Genomic DNA, 14304 nt, shown 5'->3' with positions numbered 1-14304 from the left:
CTAACGCTGCGGAACCATCAACACCACACGCGAATACGCGACAAATAAAAACAGTACGGCGTGTTTCTCGTAAAGGGACGTCCTCAATCTTGCTACATCTCAACAGGAAGGATCCACAGATGATAATTGTCACAATAATCGATAGCTTACTCCGCTTCTAAAATAATCAGTACCTGTAATAAATAACTATAGGGTTGTACAGTCGCTAGTATGGAAACATTTCGCTGTAACGCGAAACCCGCAGTTTGGAGTTTGGAGAGTTCCTGGAAAAGCGACCACGAGCTGTCTGACCTGTGATTCCTTCAAGTGCGCACTAATCGAGAAGGTACTTGCGGATTTTTCCGACTATTCGTTCGTACGACAAAATACGACCAAACAGCAGGAGAGGCTTCTCCTTCCGCTCTTCCAAGAGGTTCCTCTACAGCTCAGGTGAGGACAACCGAGGCTCCTCCGTCCGCCACTGATCCTCCAGTTCTCTCGAAGCCCTTCCGCTGGCTTTTAATGTCCAAAACATTTATTAGATCCCCTTCTTTCCAGTGAATTTTACTGCAAGGAGTCAGGTTTTATCCTCAGGAAGGTGATGTTTGACTTATTTTTGATAGGGCCGGCTCCGATGCGAGTCTGCGTCCCGCGATTGGAGGACGATAAACCGAAAGCGGGGTCGAACCGAAGGCGTCCGACGCATGGATGTCTAAACACGACTTCGCGGTTAGCGCGCTAATCCGCAGTCTGCGGAGACGATGTAGCGAATGTGACTGAAGAGAGTTTGCGTAATGCCACGACCGCGCCATTATCGCAAACAGCGAGTCATCTCCCGGGGCAACGGAAATATCAGCACATTTCTCTTTTAACGTTCCCCGGGACGGAACCGGGGAGGACTCGAACACGCCGAGTGATTCATAGCTGCTTATTCATCCTGAACGGCGTCCAGAGCCGCGGCGCTGATTCGCTCGAGTCGGGGGCCTTTAAAAAAAAAAAAAAAAAAAGGTTAAAAAAAAGCGAAACCAGGCTGAATGTGAGGCCGATGCTGCCAAAACCACTGTTTAGCTGATGGAAACAAAAAGGCCTTTCTTTTTTTTTTAATTTGTTTTTTTAAAGTAGCCGGTTATCACGCTGGCCGAGGGTTGTTTTTTTTTTCCGGGTTCCGCTGACCGCGTGAAGATACCCGACCGAAGATAAGGAACATTTCCCCAATTCATCGGACGATAACGGTTAATCTCTCCAACGAGGTGCCCTTGCACTTTTTACCGTCCTGGTGAAAAGGATCTGAAATTTTTTTATCATGTTTTTCAGGCTGTGAAAAGCAGTGTAAGGGTTTTACGGCCTACAAACAATGACACAAACACACAATATGTGATTATAAAACACTCAGTGGGACTATTTTATTGCCCAGTGATTCATTTCACTCGTGATACTTTCACTGTGTTCTTTTCTCATAATACTCGCATACTTTCACAGAGAGCGTTTTTTTCACTTTCTGTATTGTACTGAAATAACGGTTTCCCTGCGTAACCCCCCCCCCCCGTCGGCACGTCGATCGACCCGTTTTTTTTCGAAACGTCGGCCGACGAAGGTCAGGTCCCGCCATGTGGATGGGATTACGGGAGTGGGCGGCGGGGGGGAGGGGTTTCGCCGACGTACATATGCGCCATATCTGCGGTCTGTCAGGGATGAGCCGGGGCTGCGCCGAGGAGGGAGGCGGCAACCGTAAACATTGTTATGCATTCCTCTCGGTCAAATGGAACATGTCAGGATTTCATTACGGCATGTAAGGCTGTAAACAACGTCTGGTGTCTGCTGCCAATCAACCCCCTCCGTTTCCTTCTCTTCCCTCTGTTTTTATTTAGCATCCATCAGTCGTATTCTGGATTTCCCCGCCGCAGCCCCCTCCCCTATATTCTTATATCCTCCCCACCCCCTGAAAAAAAATCCAACTTCCACTTGGAGTCAGCCAGATTCATGCCCGTGCACTAGCGCCCACGTGTACTGTAGACCTTGTTATTAAGTGAGCGGGAATTCCCAGCGCCCCCTGAACGCAGCACCGGATGTGCAGCAGGTCAAAGCCCCGCAGCTTAGAGCAGGTTATTGCGGGGACTTTGCATCCTTAATCCATAATCCAGGAATAAACAGCAGCGGGGCAGAGTCAAAAGAATCTTCTGATCCAAGTTCAAGATGAATCAGCATTTTTTTTTTTTTTCCCCAATTTATTTATTTATTTATTTTTTTCTTAATTTTTTAATCTTTTTTTTTTTTTTTTTTTTTAACTTTTTCCTTTTCCCATGCAGGTGTCATTTCGTCTGGAGTTCGAATTCAGCCGCACCGTCTTCCTAGAGCACGTGCGGGTCATCCTGGAGGCCAGCAGGTGTGTGTGTGTGTGTGTGTTTGGAACCCTACGCTAGCCACATGTGTTTTTTTAAAAAATCCTCCCTCCCCTCCCGAATGTGAAATCGCTCGAGATCCCTGAGCTGGTTTTTTTGTCCGATTCCGTCGACAGTGACGGCGAGGAGGTCGGCACGGCAGATAATTTCAACGATATTTATTACTCGCTGAAATACGAGGCGGACCTTCTCTTCACCAGGTTTGTTGTTTTCCCGATCGGGCGGGCGCATCTTGCACAAAACTTGTTACGAAACCGACCCGCTCAGCGATGCAACGTCTGCTTTCTATTCATTTGCGTCCGCAGGGATTCTGATCCGACCCGGTATGAGATCAAATCGGAGCTTTCCTTGGAGGAGCCGGGGGTCACCGGCCCACCGTTCAATTTCACCTTTCAGGTGAGCGTTGGTTTGAACTGGGGGGGGGAACTGGAGTTTTCACGTGTTTTTTTTTTCACGTTTTTTTTTTTTTTAAATCCTTCTCGCCATGCCAGATCCAGAACCTTGGCTATTTCCCAGTGAATGATCTGCAGCTGACCATCGAGATCCCAGAGATGACACAGAACGGAAACCAGCTGCTGCAGATATCAGACTTCCACATTGACCAGGTGAGGGTTCGACCTCTGCTCCGGGGTCACGGTCGGTTCATCTGCCGAGGATTATATCGCGCGAGGTTATCAACGGCGTTCGGCTGCGCACGAATGATCTCGCGATTGGACTCATTCATTCTAGACCACAAACCCACGTTGGGTCAATCAGAACATGAAGGACAAAACATTTTTGTCGAAATCTTCTTGTTTGTGGCGCTTGAACTTAAATTCTTGCACTCATTTCAGCCCTCATCCCAGAGGCTTTGTCACTTCTAATGATCTGTGAAGAGTTTCCAAATATAACTGCCAGGGTTATGTAAATGGAAGAGTTGATCGGCAGAAACCGGATTCAAGTTGGTTGTTATGATAACAGCGATGTCGTTCGTCGGAGCGACTTTTTTGACGAGATTTCGACAGGTTTTCACTCCGAACCTCCCCAGACGGTGACAAAATTTGTATTCCGTACATGTTACACACATGTGTTGCTTTTCTGTTTTTGTTGGTTCGTTTATAATAGTTGCCATTGGTTGAACAGAGGGCTATACAGGACCGTCTCAGAAAATTAAAATATCGTGATAAAGTTCTTTATCTTCTGTAATGCAATTAAAAAAACAAAAATTATTTTTTCATGATATTCTAATATTTTTAGGTAGGATTTGTGAGTTTTCTTAAGATGTAAGCCATAATTAGCAGTATTAAAATAGTAAAGGGTTTCAAAATTTCAGTTGATTTGTAATGAATCCAGAATGTATGACATTTGTGTTTTTGTAATTGTATTACAGGAGATAAAGAACTTTATTACAATATTCTAATTCTCTGAGACAGTCCTGTATATAGACATTGTACCGTTCATCCTCTTTCACATATTGTATAGCGACACAGAACCAATCACTCTCTCGTTTGCACATCATTCAGGTCTGCAGATCATTTGGCAAAGAAAATCTGTATCGGTACAAATTATACTTTCGTCATTAGACCTTCTGGATCTTATTTTGAAAAAAGGACTGTTTCCACCTTCGCCTTACTGCCACACATCGGCTACCACAAAGTTAGCCTTTGAAAAAAATATTAGCCAGAAACAAAAGTCGGCGGAGAGCTTTTTCAAGAGGAAACAAGCAAAAGATGAGACAGCAGAAGTGTTGCAGACTGCCAAAAGAAAATATCAAGATTCCTACCAAAGTTCATCGCAACAGGTATAATAACAATTTATCTGTTATCAATCCCTTGTGGGGAAATTCGTTCTCTGCAGTTAACCCAGTTCTCTGCGGTAGGCTACTAGTTTGTGATACACAAGCTCCGTGCCCACGATGCATTATGTGCGGTGAACAGCTAGCTAATGAAGCTATGAAACCCTCAAAACTGCCTCACCCACAAAAATGTTACTATTTAAACCCCAGTGCTTCTAACCGGCCTGCGGAAATATTTTCATACATAAAACTGGTTCCTGGTACAAAAACGGTTGGGGACCGTTTTTGATAGATATTCCACCGTTCAACCTCTCATTAGCTCATCATATGGAGACATACCGCCATTCATTCCCTCATTCACGTGTCATATAGGGACATTAAAAAATTCACCCTTTCATTCACACGTTTGGGTAATTTAGGGCCTCCGATGAAGCCCGTGCATGTTTTTGGACTCTGGGAGGAAACCCACGCAGAAATACCCTGTCGAAATCCAACCGCGGACCTCCTTGCCGTTAGTCAGAAATGCTAGCCGCCGCGCCAACATGCTTCGTCTGACGTGATGTTTCATTCAACGGACTTTTGTCCTCCATTAAACCGTAGCGGGTCATTTTAGAGTTTGGGGTTTTTTGGGTAAAGGTTGTTAACATCAGTATTTTCAGTCAGCGGTTCACCGGCGTGAGAGGAAAAGAATCCGCAGCAAGGCAGAGACCTTTTCCTTTACCCTTTCCGTGCCCTTTCATAGCGTCTTTCGTCCAAAGCTAAATAAACTTGACGTTCCAATGGAAATATCCATCGCCCGACCGCGCGCTCGCCGTCCCCCTCTGCTGGTGCGAGCCTCTCGTTTTCGTCTCATCTCCAAAACACAGAGCCATTAGTTTAAGCCGCCATTTTGTCTCTGCATTTATAACGTCAATAAATCAATATTCGCCTGCTATCACTTAGCGAATGTCAGCCCGTCACCTTGTAGCCCATGGGTGCCAAATTTAAATGCAAAGTGGGACAAAATTCAAAACTGTGGACAAAGTCAGGGGCCAACATTGATTTTTATTGAAAAAAAAGTCTTCCTCCAGTTATAACAATAAACCTTTCATATGGACCCAGATAAGTTTTGCTTAAAAACTGAATATGGTGTTTCATAGTGTCGTCTAATGTTGTACCACATTGGCTCCAAATACAAGGCCTTTTTTACATTTGTAAACAGATATTCTGGCTCCCACCTGTCCAGAAAGCTCCTTTTTTCTGCCTTTTTGCCTTTTTGGCATCAGGTCAGACGAGGAGAGGACGTTTTAGGGTCCTGCCGGCTTGATTTTCGCACCAAAACACCAGCAGAGCATTTCGGGATTTCAAGTATTAGCGCTACATGCGTTGTAAGCTATAACTGCGGCGGGCTAGCTCTAGTCGTCATTTAGCGTGGCTTCGTGGGGTGAATATAATTAGCCAAATTTGGCCTGCGGGCCAGAATTAGACACCTATGTACTAACCGATGTTTTTCCTCTTGTCGCTCCGCCTCAGAGAGACGGTTCGCACTGTTTACCGCCGCAGCATGTGGCCCAGAGCCGAGCGGCGCCCGAGGACCTCTCCCGACTCTCCCGCCTGGTAAACCGCAAAACTTAAACCAATCCGACCCCACCCAAGCTGGTTTTCAGGTCCTTAACTTTCCCCTTAACCGTCTTTTTGCGCAGAATCGAACCAACACCCTGACCCTGCCGATACAGTGCACGGTCAACGTGGCGTCTTACAAAGACATTTCCGTCATCATCACGGGCGCCCTGCGGATACACACCTTACACACGGTGAGTACTTCCTGGAAAAACGGTCGAATCCGGAAAATAACCTGGAACTGTTTCCCCGGTGTAGTTGGAAAGAAATCCACTAAATCCACTCCTTTTTTTCTGTCATTTTGATTAGTTTCGTGAAAAAAAAGATCGATACCATGAAGCAGGAAACCAGTTGTATATTTGCTCTTTAAGAATCAAATAATTGTTTTTTATGAATATTGTAACAGGGTGAGCTGTAGTAGGAAAATGATCAATGTCACTTCCTATCACTCCCTAATTATTATTATAATTATCGCTTTATTGCTTATTATTATTATTATTCAGAATCAGAATCAGAATACTTTATCGATCCCCCAGGTGGAAATTGCTTTTCGTTGAAAGCAGCTCCTGCGGGGAAGAACCAAAATAATACTCTCTATAAAAAAAGAGAATCAAATGATGAATAATAAAAATAAAATTAAAAAAAAAACAGTAGAGATCAAAAGAAAATAAATAAAAATAAAGTTAAAAGTATGTAAAAATATATGTAACATACAAGTGTATTGACATTTTATATTTTATTGTATTTCTTATTCTCCCTCCTTCCGACCATTATCTATTTTTGTTATGTTTTGCTTGAAACTCTGGCACAACAATTTCCTTCGGGATAAATAAAGTTGTTCTTATCTTATTGACAAGTACATAATATAATATATAATTATAATAAATAAATTATAATATAGTATATCATTTCTTGTAGGAATTTTATGTTTAAGTTTATTATTGTTGAAAAAATTCCAAGGAATTTACTTTATTAAGCTGTCTTCCATTTTTCTTTATATTTTTTAATACCGCCGTTTTGATTTAATTTGATTTGATCAAATTTAATTTATTTATTGCTCAACTGCCTCGACTACACCGGGCACTTTCTGCCGCTGCCCGAGTTGTGCGGCTCGCCGGAGGGGGAAAAAAAAACAAAAACAAAAAGTAGGAAGTGGCATCATGATTTGATGTCTTTTCCAGCTGAAGTTTAAAATCCTGGAGCTGGTGACCAGCGCGTCGGTGGAGCTCCCTTCCTCCAGCCACATGTTCCTGCACGAAGAGCGGCCCGTCAGACATGTGAGTAAACAGGCTCCCATCGGGTTGGTTTTTTTCCCCCCTTCCCTCGATTTCGACCTGAAAAAGGCGTCTGGGGACGGAGGGGGAAGTTGGAGCTCACGCGCTCTGTGGTGCTCAGGGACCGAAAGGACCAGCAGAAGCTGCAGCTCCTTTGCAGTCACATACTAAACTTTGCCGCCATCTATCGGTCGGTCAGGAACGTTCCTTCACCGCACTTGGATGTCTGGTTTTTACGACTTTAACATCCCCGTTTGGATTATTCCCAAATGCAAATTCAGTTTATATTTGGAATTTTTTTCTCACATAATCAACACACAGTTTGATCACTCTGTCGTTGACTTTGGTTATGTACCTCTTATTCCGCCGTAGATAATATTGGAGATCCGAAAAGAAGGGGATTACAGAATCCCGACTTGGATAATCCTGGGTAGCACCCTGGGAGGACTCCTGCTGTTAGCCCTGCTCTGCCTGGCTCTCTGGAAGGTAAATCCTCGGCCGTCGGGGGGAAGCGGACACTTTCTCCGCCTCTTCTTTTGGATCATTACTTGGTATCTAACCGACTTCTCGGTCAGAAACGGGATTAGACGCTCGGGCGGTTCCTCGGGTTCTGCGTCAGACTACCACAATCTGGTCGGATTATTAGCAAAACCCGTAAATATAGATTGCTGCCTGGAAGTCTGAACGCAGGGCGGCGTGGGGGTGCGATCAGCGCTCCCGCCTCGCAGTCGGAAGGTCCTTGATTCGAGAGAGGGTGATTAAAATAAGATAAACTTTATTGATCCCCATTGGGGAAATTCAATGTCACAGTAGCGTAACAGTTATAATGGCAGAAAAATAAAAAAAAATAAATATGAGTATAAACAAAAAGGGAGAAGACAGGATATAGCAAGACAAAAAAAAAAAATACACGAATAAATAGACAGCAGATAAGTAGACAACAGACAACAACATCATCATGATGCAGGATAATCGGTATACTTAATGAATTAATTCACGAATTAGCATAATTAGCATAATTTCCAGGCTATACTGATTGACTTTTCAAGACTGAACACCCACTGGTGTGTCCCGGGTCCGGGTGAGTGACGGTTAAAAGAGGCTGTAGGTGGACTACCTGTGTGCCCTTCTGCATTATGAGTGCCTGACATAATAATAGTAGCATCAACACCATATCGCTGATGTTTTTGTAAATAGCCATCACTCGCACAGGCTGGTTTGATGGGACACAAACCTAAATGAACACTTTCCAGCCACTCAAACCTCCTACGTGACAACCAAAGTACCATCATATACAGACTATTAACTTTCATGGGGAAGATCACAATTTTGCAGATGTATTCTAATGAACAAGCTCTATTTAAGACACTGCAAACACTTTTTAATCCCATATACAAGAATAGGGAATTTCAATTTGCGCTCATTTTAGTAGTGTAGTTGACTTTAATTTTAATTGTAGTTTTAGCGGAGGATGACTATTTTTTTTGGGATCTGATACAGACCAATGCTAAGGAAAACACGACATAATTCATCTACTGTCATTTCCGGACTATTAAGCGCACCTGAATAGAAACCGTACTGGCTATAAATCAATAAATATATATGTACATGTATAGGGCCGCACTTATCTGTAATCCACAGGTGTCCGCGTTGTAACAAGATGAAACATTTTTTCAAAAATTTTAATTAGATATGTAGTGGTAACATCCACAAATACGTACTTTTTTTCGACCGATGAAAAAGATTAATAATAAATAAGACAAGGAAAAGTCCATCCATCCATCCACTAAAACTTATAGTCGTCTTCCTCGGTGTTGGATTTCACAGTAATTTCATTGGTCCGATGTGACGAGGCTAAATCTTTTGCGGCATGAAGCTCATTAGCCCCCAAAAAGCCATAAATTAGCTCCATCATTGAGCCGCAGTGTTCAAACCGTGTTAAAAAAAAAAAAAAGCAGTTTATAGGCCGGAAATCATGGTAATCCCAACACACCGGGACAATCATGCGCTGTAGGGTTCGGTCCAAATCAGCGCTTCGCTCTGCGACGGCTGTCCAAGGTTTTTTTAACGGCGGCTGATTCTCGGTGAAAGAATTTGATTATATCGACTCATTAACAGCGGAACCTGGACTTTCAAGTTTAATTTGTTCTGTGACCGAGCTCATTACTCAATTTGTTCGTATATTAAATTAAAATTCGCCTTTCAATCCTTCCAGCCCCTCCCCGGGGTTTGTTACGTGTTTTTAAATGAGAAAAATGAACTTTATAAATAATAAGTACTGTGTAAAAGATAAGAATATATAATGGAAGAGAAATTAAAGAAATGAATTGATGTTATTAAGTGTATTTTGACGATTAGACAAAGAAGCAGGTGGCAGCAGGAGGTTGGGTTGAAAGTTTTTCTCCGTCTATTAACCGACTCGCTACACGCTTAATGCTACAACGTTTGCTAAACGTAGCTTTCACACTTTGCTACACAACAGGACTGTCGCAGAAAATTAGAATATTGTGATAAAGTTCTTTATCTTCTGTAATGCAATTACAAAAACAAAAATGTCATACATTCTGGATTCATTACAAATCAACTGAAATATTGCAAGCCTTTTATCATTTTAATATTGCTGATTATGGCTTACATCTTAAGAAAACTCAAAAATCCCATCTCAAATATTTGAATATTATAATGTATTATGTTTATTTAATTGCATTACAGAAGATAAAGAACTTTATCACAATATTCTAATTTTCTGAGACGGTCCTGTATTCTGCTAACTTTAATCTAGCGGATTGAATGCCGATCCTCTTATACAAATGATCAAACTTTGAGTTTTAAACACCACTACACTCACTCGCTCCTAACTCAAAAACGCAAAAAAAATCCACTTAGCGACGGCTAGTGTCTAGGAATGGTAGTTAAAGTTAAAAGGCAGTTGAAAGTCAAGGTTCCACTGCATTTATCAGTATAAAAAGTTTTATATTGACATGATGATTTATTTATCAAGATTTTATTCCCAGCAGTGCCATTAATCTGCTGGAGTTTTATAGCACTTATCCATCTTGGAGATAGTTAAGACCTCATCTCTCTGGTTCGCAGCTGGGAATCTGTAAGCTGGTAGTGTTTTTCCATGATTTTTGCCGGGCTATCTAGTGGTGGGCGGCGCCGCCGAATGTTCTTAAGCGCCACTTCACGGACGGCGGCCGTGTCTGTGTCGAACGATTATCCGGCTCGCTTGTAACTCAAAGCAAAACTGAGCGTCGACTTGTATCTCAAGGTTCCACTGTGTAACACAGGGGTGCCCACACTTTTTTGCCTGTATTTTGTTTGCATGTATTTATTTGTATATCTACTCGGTATACTTAACATGAAAAAAATTTTGCAGATCATGCAAAACTGCATGAACTTTTTTGTACTTTTTTGGTAAATACCTTATTCCGATGACTCGAATGGAGTCATGGTGGGATTTTGGTTCCTTCACCTTTCTCCTTCTGGAAGTCGGAGCTGTAGTTTTTCCGAACGGTCTGAAGATGCCGCTCCACATTTCCCTTTTTCGGTATAGCGACGGCAAACCGGCAGATGAGACGAACGCACTTTGAAAATGACATAATAAAAAATAATAATAATAATAAAAAAAAACAGTCCACCTCCCATTCCTTATGGAAGTGATACATTTTAGTCTTTTCACCTGGTCCAGCTCCACCACTCATTTCATAAACATCTGCATGTGCAATATTTTTTCATACTCTTGTGCATTCCTTATCTTTCACTTGGTACTTCAGACCTTAAGACACTTTATAGTCTTGACTTGCTACTTAAGACACTTTATAGTTTATTTGGATTTCTTAACCCCCCCCTTTTTTTTTTTTTTTTTTTTATACAATTTTCTACTATTATTAATTATCATTATGTTTATCTTGTAACTCTGGCACTTCTATTTCCTTCGGGATAAATAAAGGTGTTCTTATTCTTACTTTTATACCCATAAATTAAGAAGACATATATCGGAGGCTAACTCGCTAGCTTGCTATAACACGCCATTATGTGCACATGCACAGCGACGCCTGTGTCAGAAATAGTCATATAGGACAGACCGACGAGGAGTTACAAATTTCATCGTGAGGATGATAGGCTTTTACGTTTTAATGCCATGCGATCTTCCTACAATACCTTTGCGATCGAGCGGAAGATCGCGATGGACGTATGGGGCGCGCCTGGCGTAACATACGTAACCCGAAAGCGCCTCACTCGGTTCCGAAGTTGTCTTTTTTTGTCTTGGGGAAAAAAAAAAAAAACCTCCACGGCGTGTTTTTTAACAGGCCGACTCTCCTCTCAGCTCGGTTTCTTCCACAGGCAGAAGCCGGGAGACGAGGATGAGCAGGAGGCGAACGGGAAAGTGGCCGAAGAGCGGTAACGCAGGCTGAGGGCCCCCATGCAGACGCCTTTTCCACAGGGGACCCGACACTCAGGGACCAGCTTCCCCCCCCCTCGCCCCTTCCGCCCGACCCGTCCTCTTCCTCGACACCGCAGTGGCAGCGCGCAGACGGCTCTTCATCACGGCTGAGGCGAGGCTCGTTCAGTGCACTGGATCCGTCCCGAGCCACGACCCCCCCAATCCCCCCCCAGCACCCAAGAGTCAGCACTGTCACACTCACTTAGCATTTCCTGCACTGTTCGGGCACCGGGGCCTCCTTCGTCAATGTATTCTGCCGCCCCCTCCGTGTCGTCCTTTCCTCCGTCCGTCCGGCCGTCGGGCCGATGCTTATTTCCCCCCGAGAATTTCAGGCCTCCGTCGTTGGAACCCCCCGCTTCCTTTTTTTATTTTATTTTCTTTACCTATTTATTTAACTCTCGTGGTCGATTTTGAGATACATGTAAAAAAAAAAAAAACCTCAAAGGGGTGACGTCGCGCCGGAAGAACCCGCCGGGAATGCCGAGACGTGTCCGATCTGGAGAGCGTTCGGTCTGCCTGTAATTTATGACGACACGGAGCCTGAACCCGAAACGAACCGGAGCGAGAAAAGAGAAAAAAAAAAAAAAATAGATGATTTGACGAATCCTCTCTTCGGGCTTCCCAAGTCTCCTCGTCCCGGAAAAATCAACCGGGACGAATTTTTTTTTCAACTCTCGAATGCACTTTTTACTTTTGTACAAAAGTAACTTGAATTTGTAAATAGTCAAGTACCTTTTTTTTTTTTTTTATACGCTTTCAAGATATTCAAACGGTTTTTCAGTATTTTCCGCACGGTTTAATGGCATTATTTTCTTTACGTAAGCAACAAGGGGCCGACGAAAACCCGGTCAACCTTTTTTCGGGCTGATGTCAATGCTGCTGCATGTCTGTTCGCATCCGTTGCATCAGAGAAACATCTGCATAGCGCGCCGCAACCTTCCATCGGCCTCTCTCACGAGTATCGTGTTACCAGAACAACATCGGGTTGCCTTTTATAAAAAAAAAAAAAAGTCAGTCCAGCGCACATTCCTTGAAAATGTGTCAGCACCCCCCGCCGGTGTGATCCATGAATGTCACTTTGTCCCGTCCCGTGAGGCGCAAAGGTTTCTGTAACATGCCAATAAAACATTGTACATGTTTACACATGATAATATATTTTGGTTTTTTTTTTTAAACCAGTTCCTGCTTGACAGATGAGATTTGCAGCGACCTTCCCACTGACACCATCGACCGACCCTCGGCTTGCAGGAAGTGACACACATTTCCAATTTTCACAAATTGGTCGTTTCCGGGGTGATACGGCGGCGTTGCGGTTCGCGCTTCCTCCTCACAGCAGCATCTCTGGTTTGATTCCTTTCACTGTGGTGTTTCCCTTGTTTGCGTGGCTTTCCTCCGGGCTCTCCGGTTTCCTCCCTCAGTCCAAAAAACATGCACGAGGTTCACGAAATTGCCCAGATTAGCCAATGAGAGGGAATGGTTGCATGTCTTCAAATGACATGGATCAGACCAGGGGTCGGCAACCTTTGACACCCAAAGAGCCATTTGGACCCGGTTTCCACGGAAAAGAAAACACTTGTAAATGATTTTTGACGTCCGAAAGGTATTTTTATACTTTGTATAAACAAGTGTGTAGTGTGCTGTTTAAGAAATCCATAAAGTGCTACAGAGAAAATTAAATTTTATTTATGGAATAAACACATTTTGAACATTTTGAGCTTTGGGCTTTCACAGCGTGTAGCAGAGCCTTGACATGAATTTTAAAAATAAATTGGGGAAAAAATTACCGTGTCAGTAAACAATAAAAAAAAATAAAAAAATTGGAAAATATCTTCATAAATATTTATTTAACCTGGTTAATGGGACTTCTGCTCCCGAACTTCTGCGCACAGCATCTGCAAATCGGGACTATTAAGTCTGGCGGGTATACCGGCTTCTGCGAGTGTGACGTTTATTTTGAGTGGCGAAAAGTAATAAATATAATTTTATTTTAATATTTCAAGATCACAATAATCTTCCAACTTAGAACTAAAATTAAAACAAGGAACTAACACAAATAAAATACACTTCAAGTGAATAACAATCGGTCGCTCCTGGCTCTGGAATATCCACAGGATTGTTCAAGTATCGATGAAGACCCGTCGACTGGCCTTTAAAAGTCTCTCCACGCGCGTCCTCTCATTTTACAGCCCTCACCGTGTCGTCGGGGGCAACAGAGGGGACAATGTAGCTACCTGCTAATGCTAATTTTCGTTGTGGTCATGACGGTTTTCTATCCCGGTCACATTTTCCCCCCTCAAAAAAAGTTGGGATCGACGGACACGTACGTTTAGTGGAGCTCTCTGGGAAGAAACTGGGGACAGATGGAGATGAATTTCGTGCAATATCCACCTAACATTCCTCCATGAGCCAGAAAACACTGCCTTTCACCATGGATGGATCCCAGCTCAGTGTTGGCGGCCTTCTGCCTCAACCAGTTTGGGTTGAACAAGACATAGAAACTCCATGATGGACTCGTCAATGAGCTCTTAGTAATACTACTAGCAGCGGTGCTAACAGTTACATGCTAATAGCTGACATGATACAACGATAGCTTTGATATTTATAGGAGAAATAATAATGGCGGATCTTTGGCAGGACCGCTGTTGAAGATCAAGCCCCGCCCCCAAACGGAGAAGACGTGAGGTTCTTGTATTAAGGAAAGGACGTGATCACAGATGGGAGAAGTGCATCCTAAGCTAACCTCTGCAGAGCAGTCCCATGGCAGCATCACTAGCGAACTAGCCTAGCGCTAACTTGAAGCTTTCTTAAAAACAAAGAAGCTTCATGCTTTTG

The 14304-nt window shown here is 43.2% G+C and overlaps 1 protein-coding gene across 2 annotated transcripts in view; it reads left to right on the top strand.

Moving 5' to 3' along the window:
* itga11a (integrin, alpha 11a) overlaps positions 1-12600 on the top strand; it is a 54511-nt gene extending 41911 nt beyond the window's left edge. Inside the window, exons 22-30 of one of the 2 annotated variants that reach the window (XM_086139989.1) lie at positions 2286-2362; positions 2495-2578; positions 2684-2774; positions 2870-2983; positions 5665-5748; positions 5835-5945; positions 6933-7028; positions 7398-7511; positions 11373-12600. In XM_086139989.1, the coding sequence (XP_085996115.1) occupies positions 2286-2362; positions 2495-2578; positions 2684-2774; positions 2870-2983; positions 5665-5748; positions 5835-5945; positions 6933-7028; positions 7398-7511; positions 11373-11396 (795 nt within the window). In that variant the 3' untranslated portion in view covers positions 11397-12600. Of the gene's footprint in view, positions 1-2285; positions 2363-2494; positions 2579-2683; positions 2775-2869; positions 2984-5664; positions 5749-5834; positions 5946-6932; positions 7029-7397; positions 7512-11355 lie in introns of both variants that reach the window. The other variant, XM_086139979.1, reaches the window with a different exon arrangement.
* Positions 12601-14304: the final 1704 nt, after the last annotated feature.

Source organism: Fistularia commersonii, chromosome 3 (genome assembly GCF_037954325.1).
Source record: "Fistularia commersonii isolate RoL2024-O1a breed Wild chromosome 3, RoL_Fcom_v1.0, whole genome shotgun sequence".
Lineage (NCBI taxonomy): Eukaryota > Metazoa > Chordata > Actinopteri > Syngnathiformes > Fistulariidae > Fistularia > Fistularia commersonii.
This window is presented reverse-complemented; position numbering and strand designations above follow the sequence as displayed.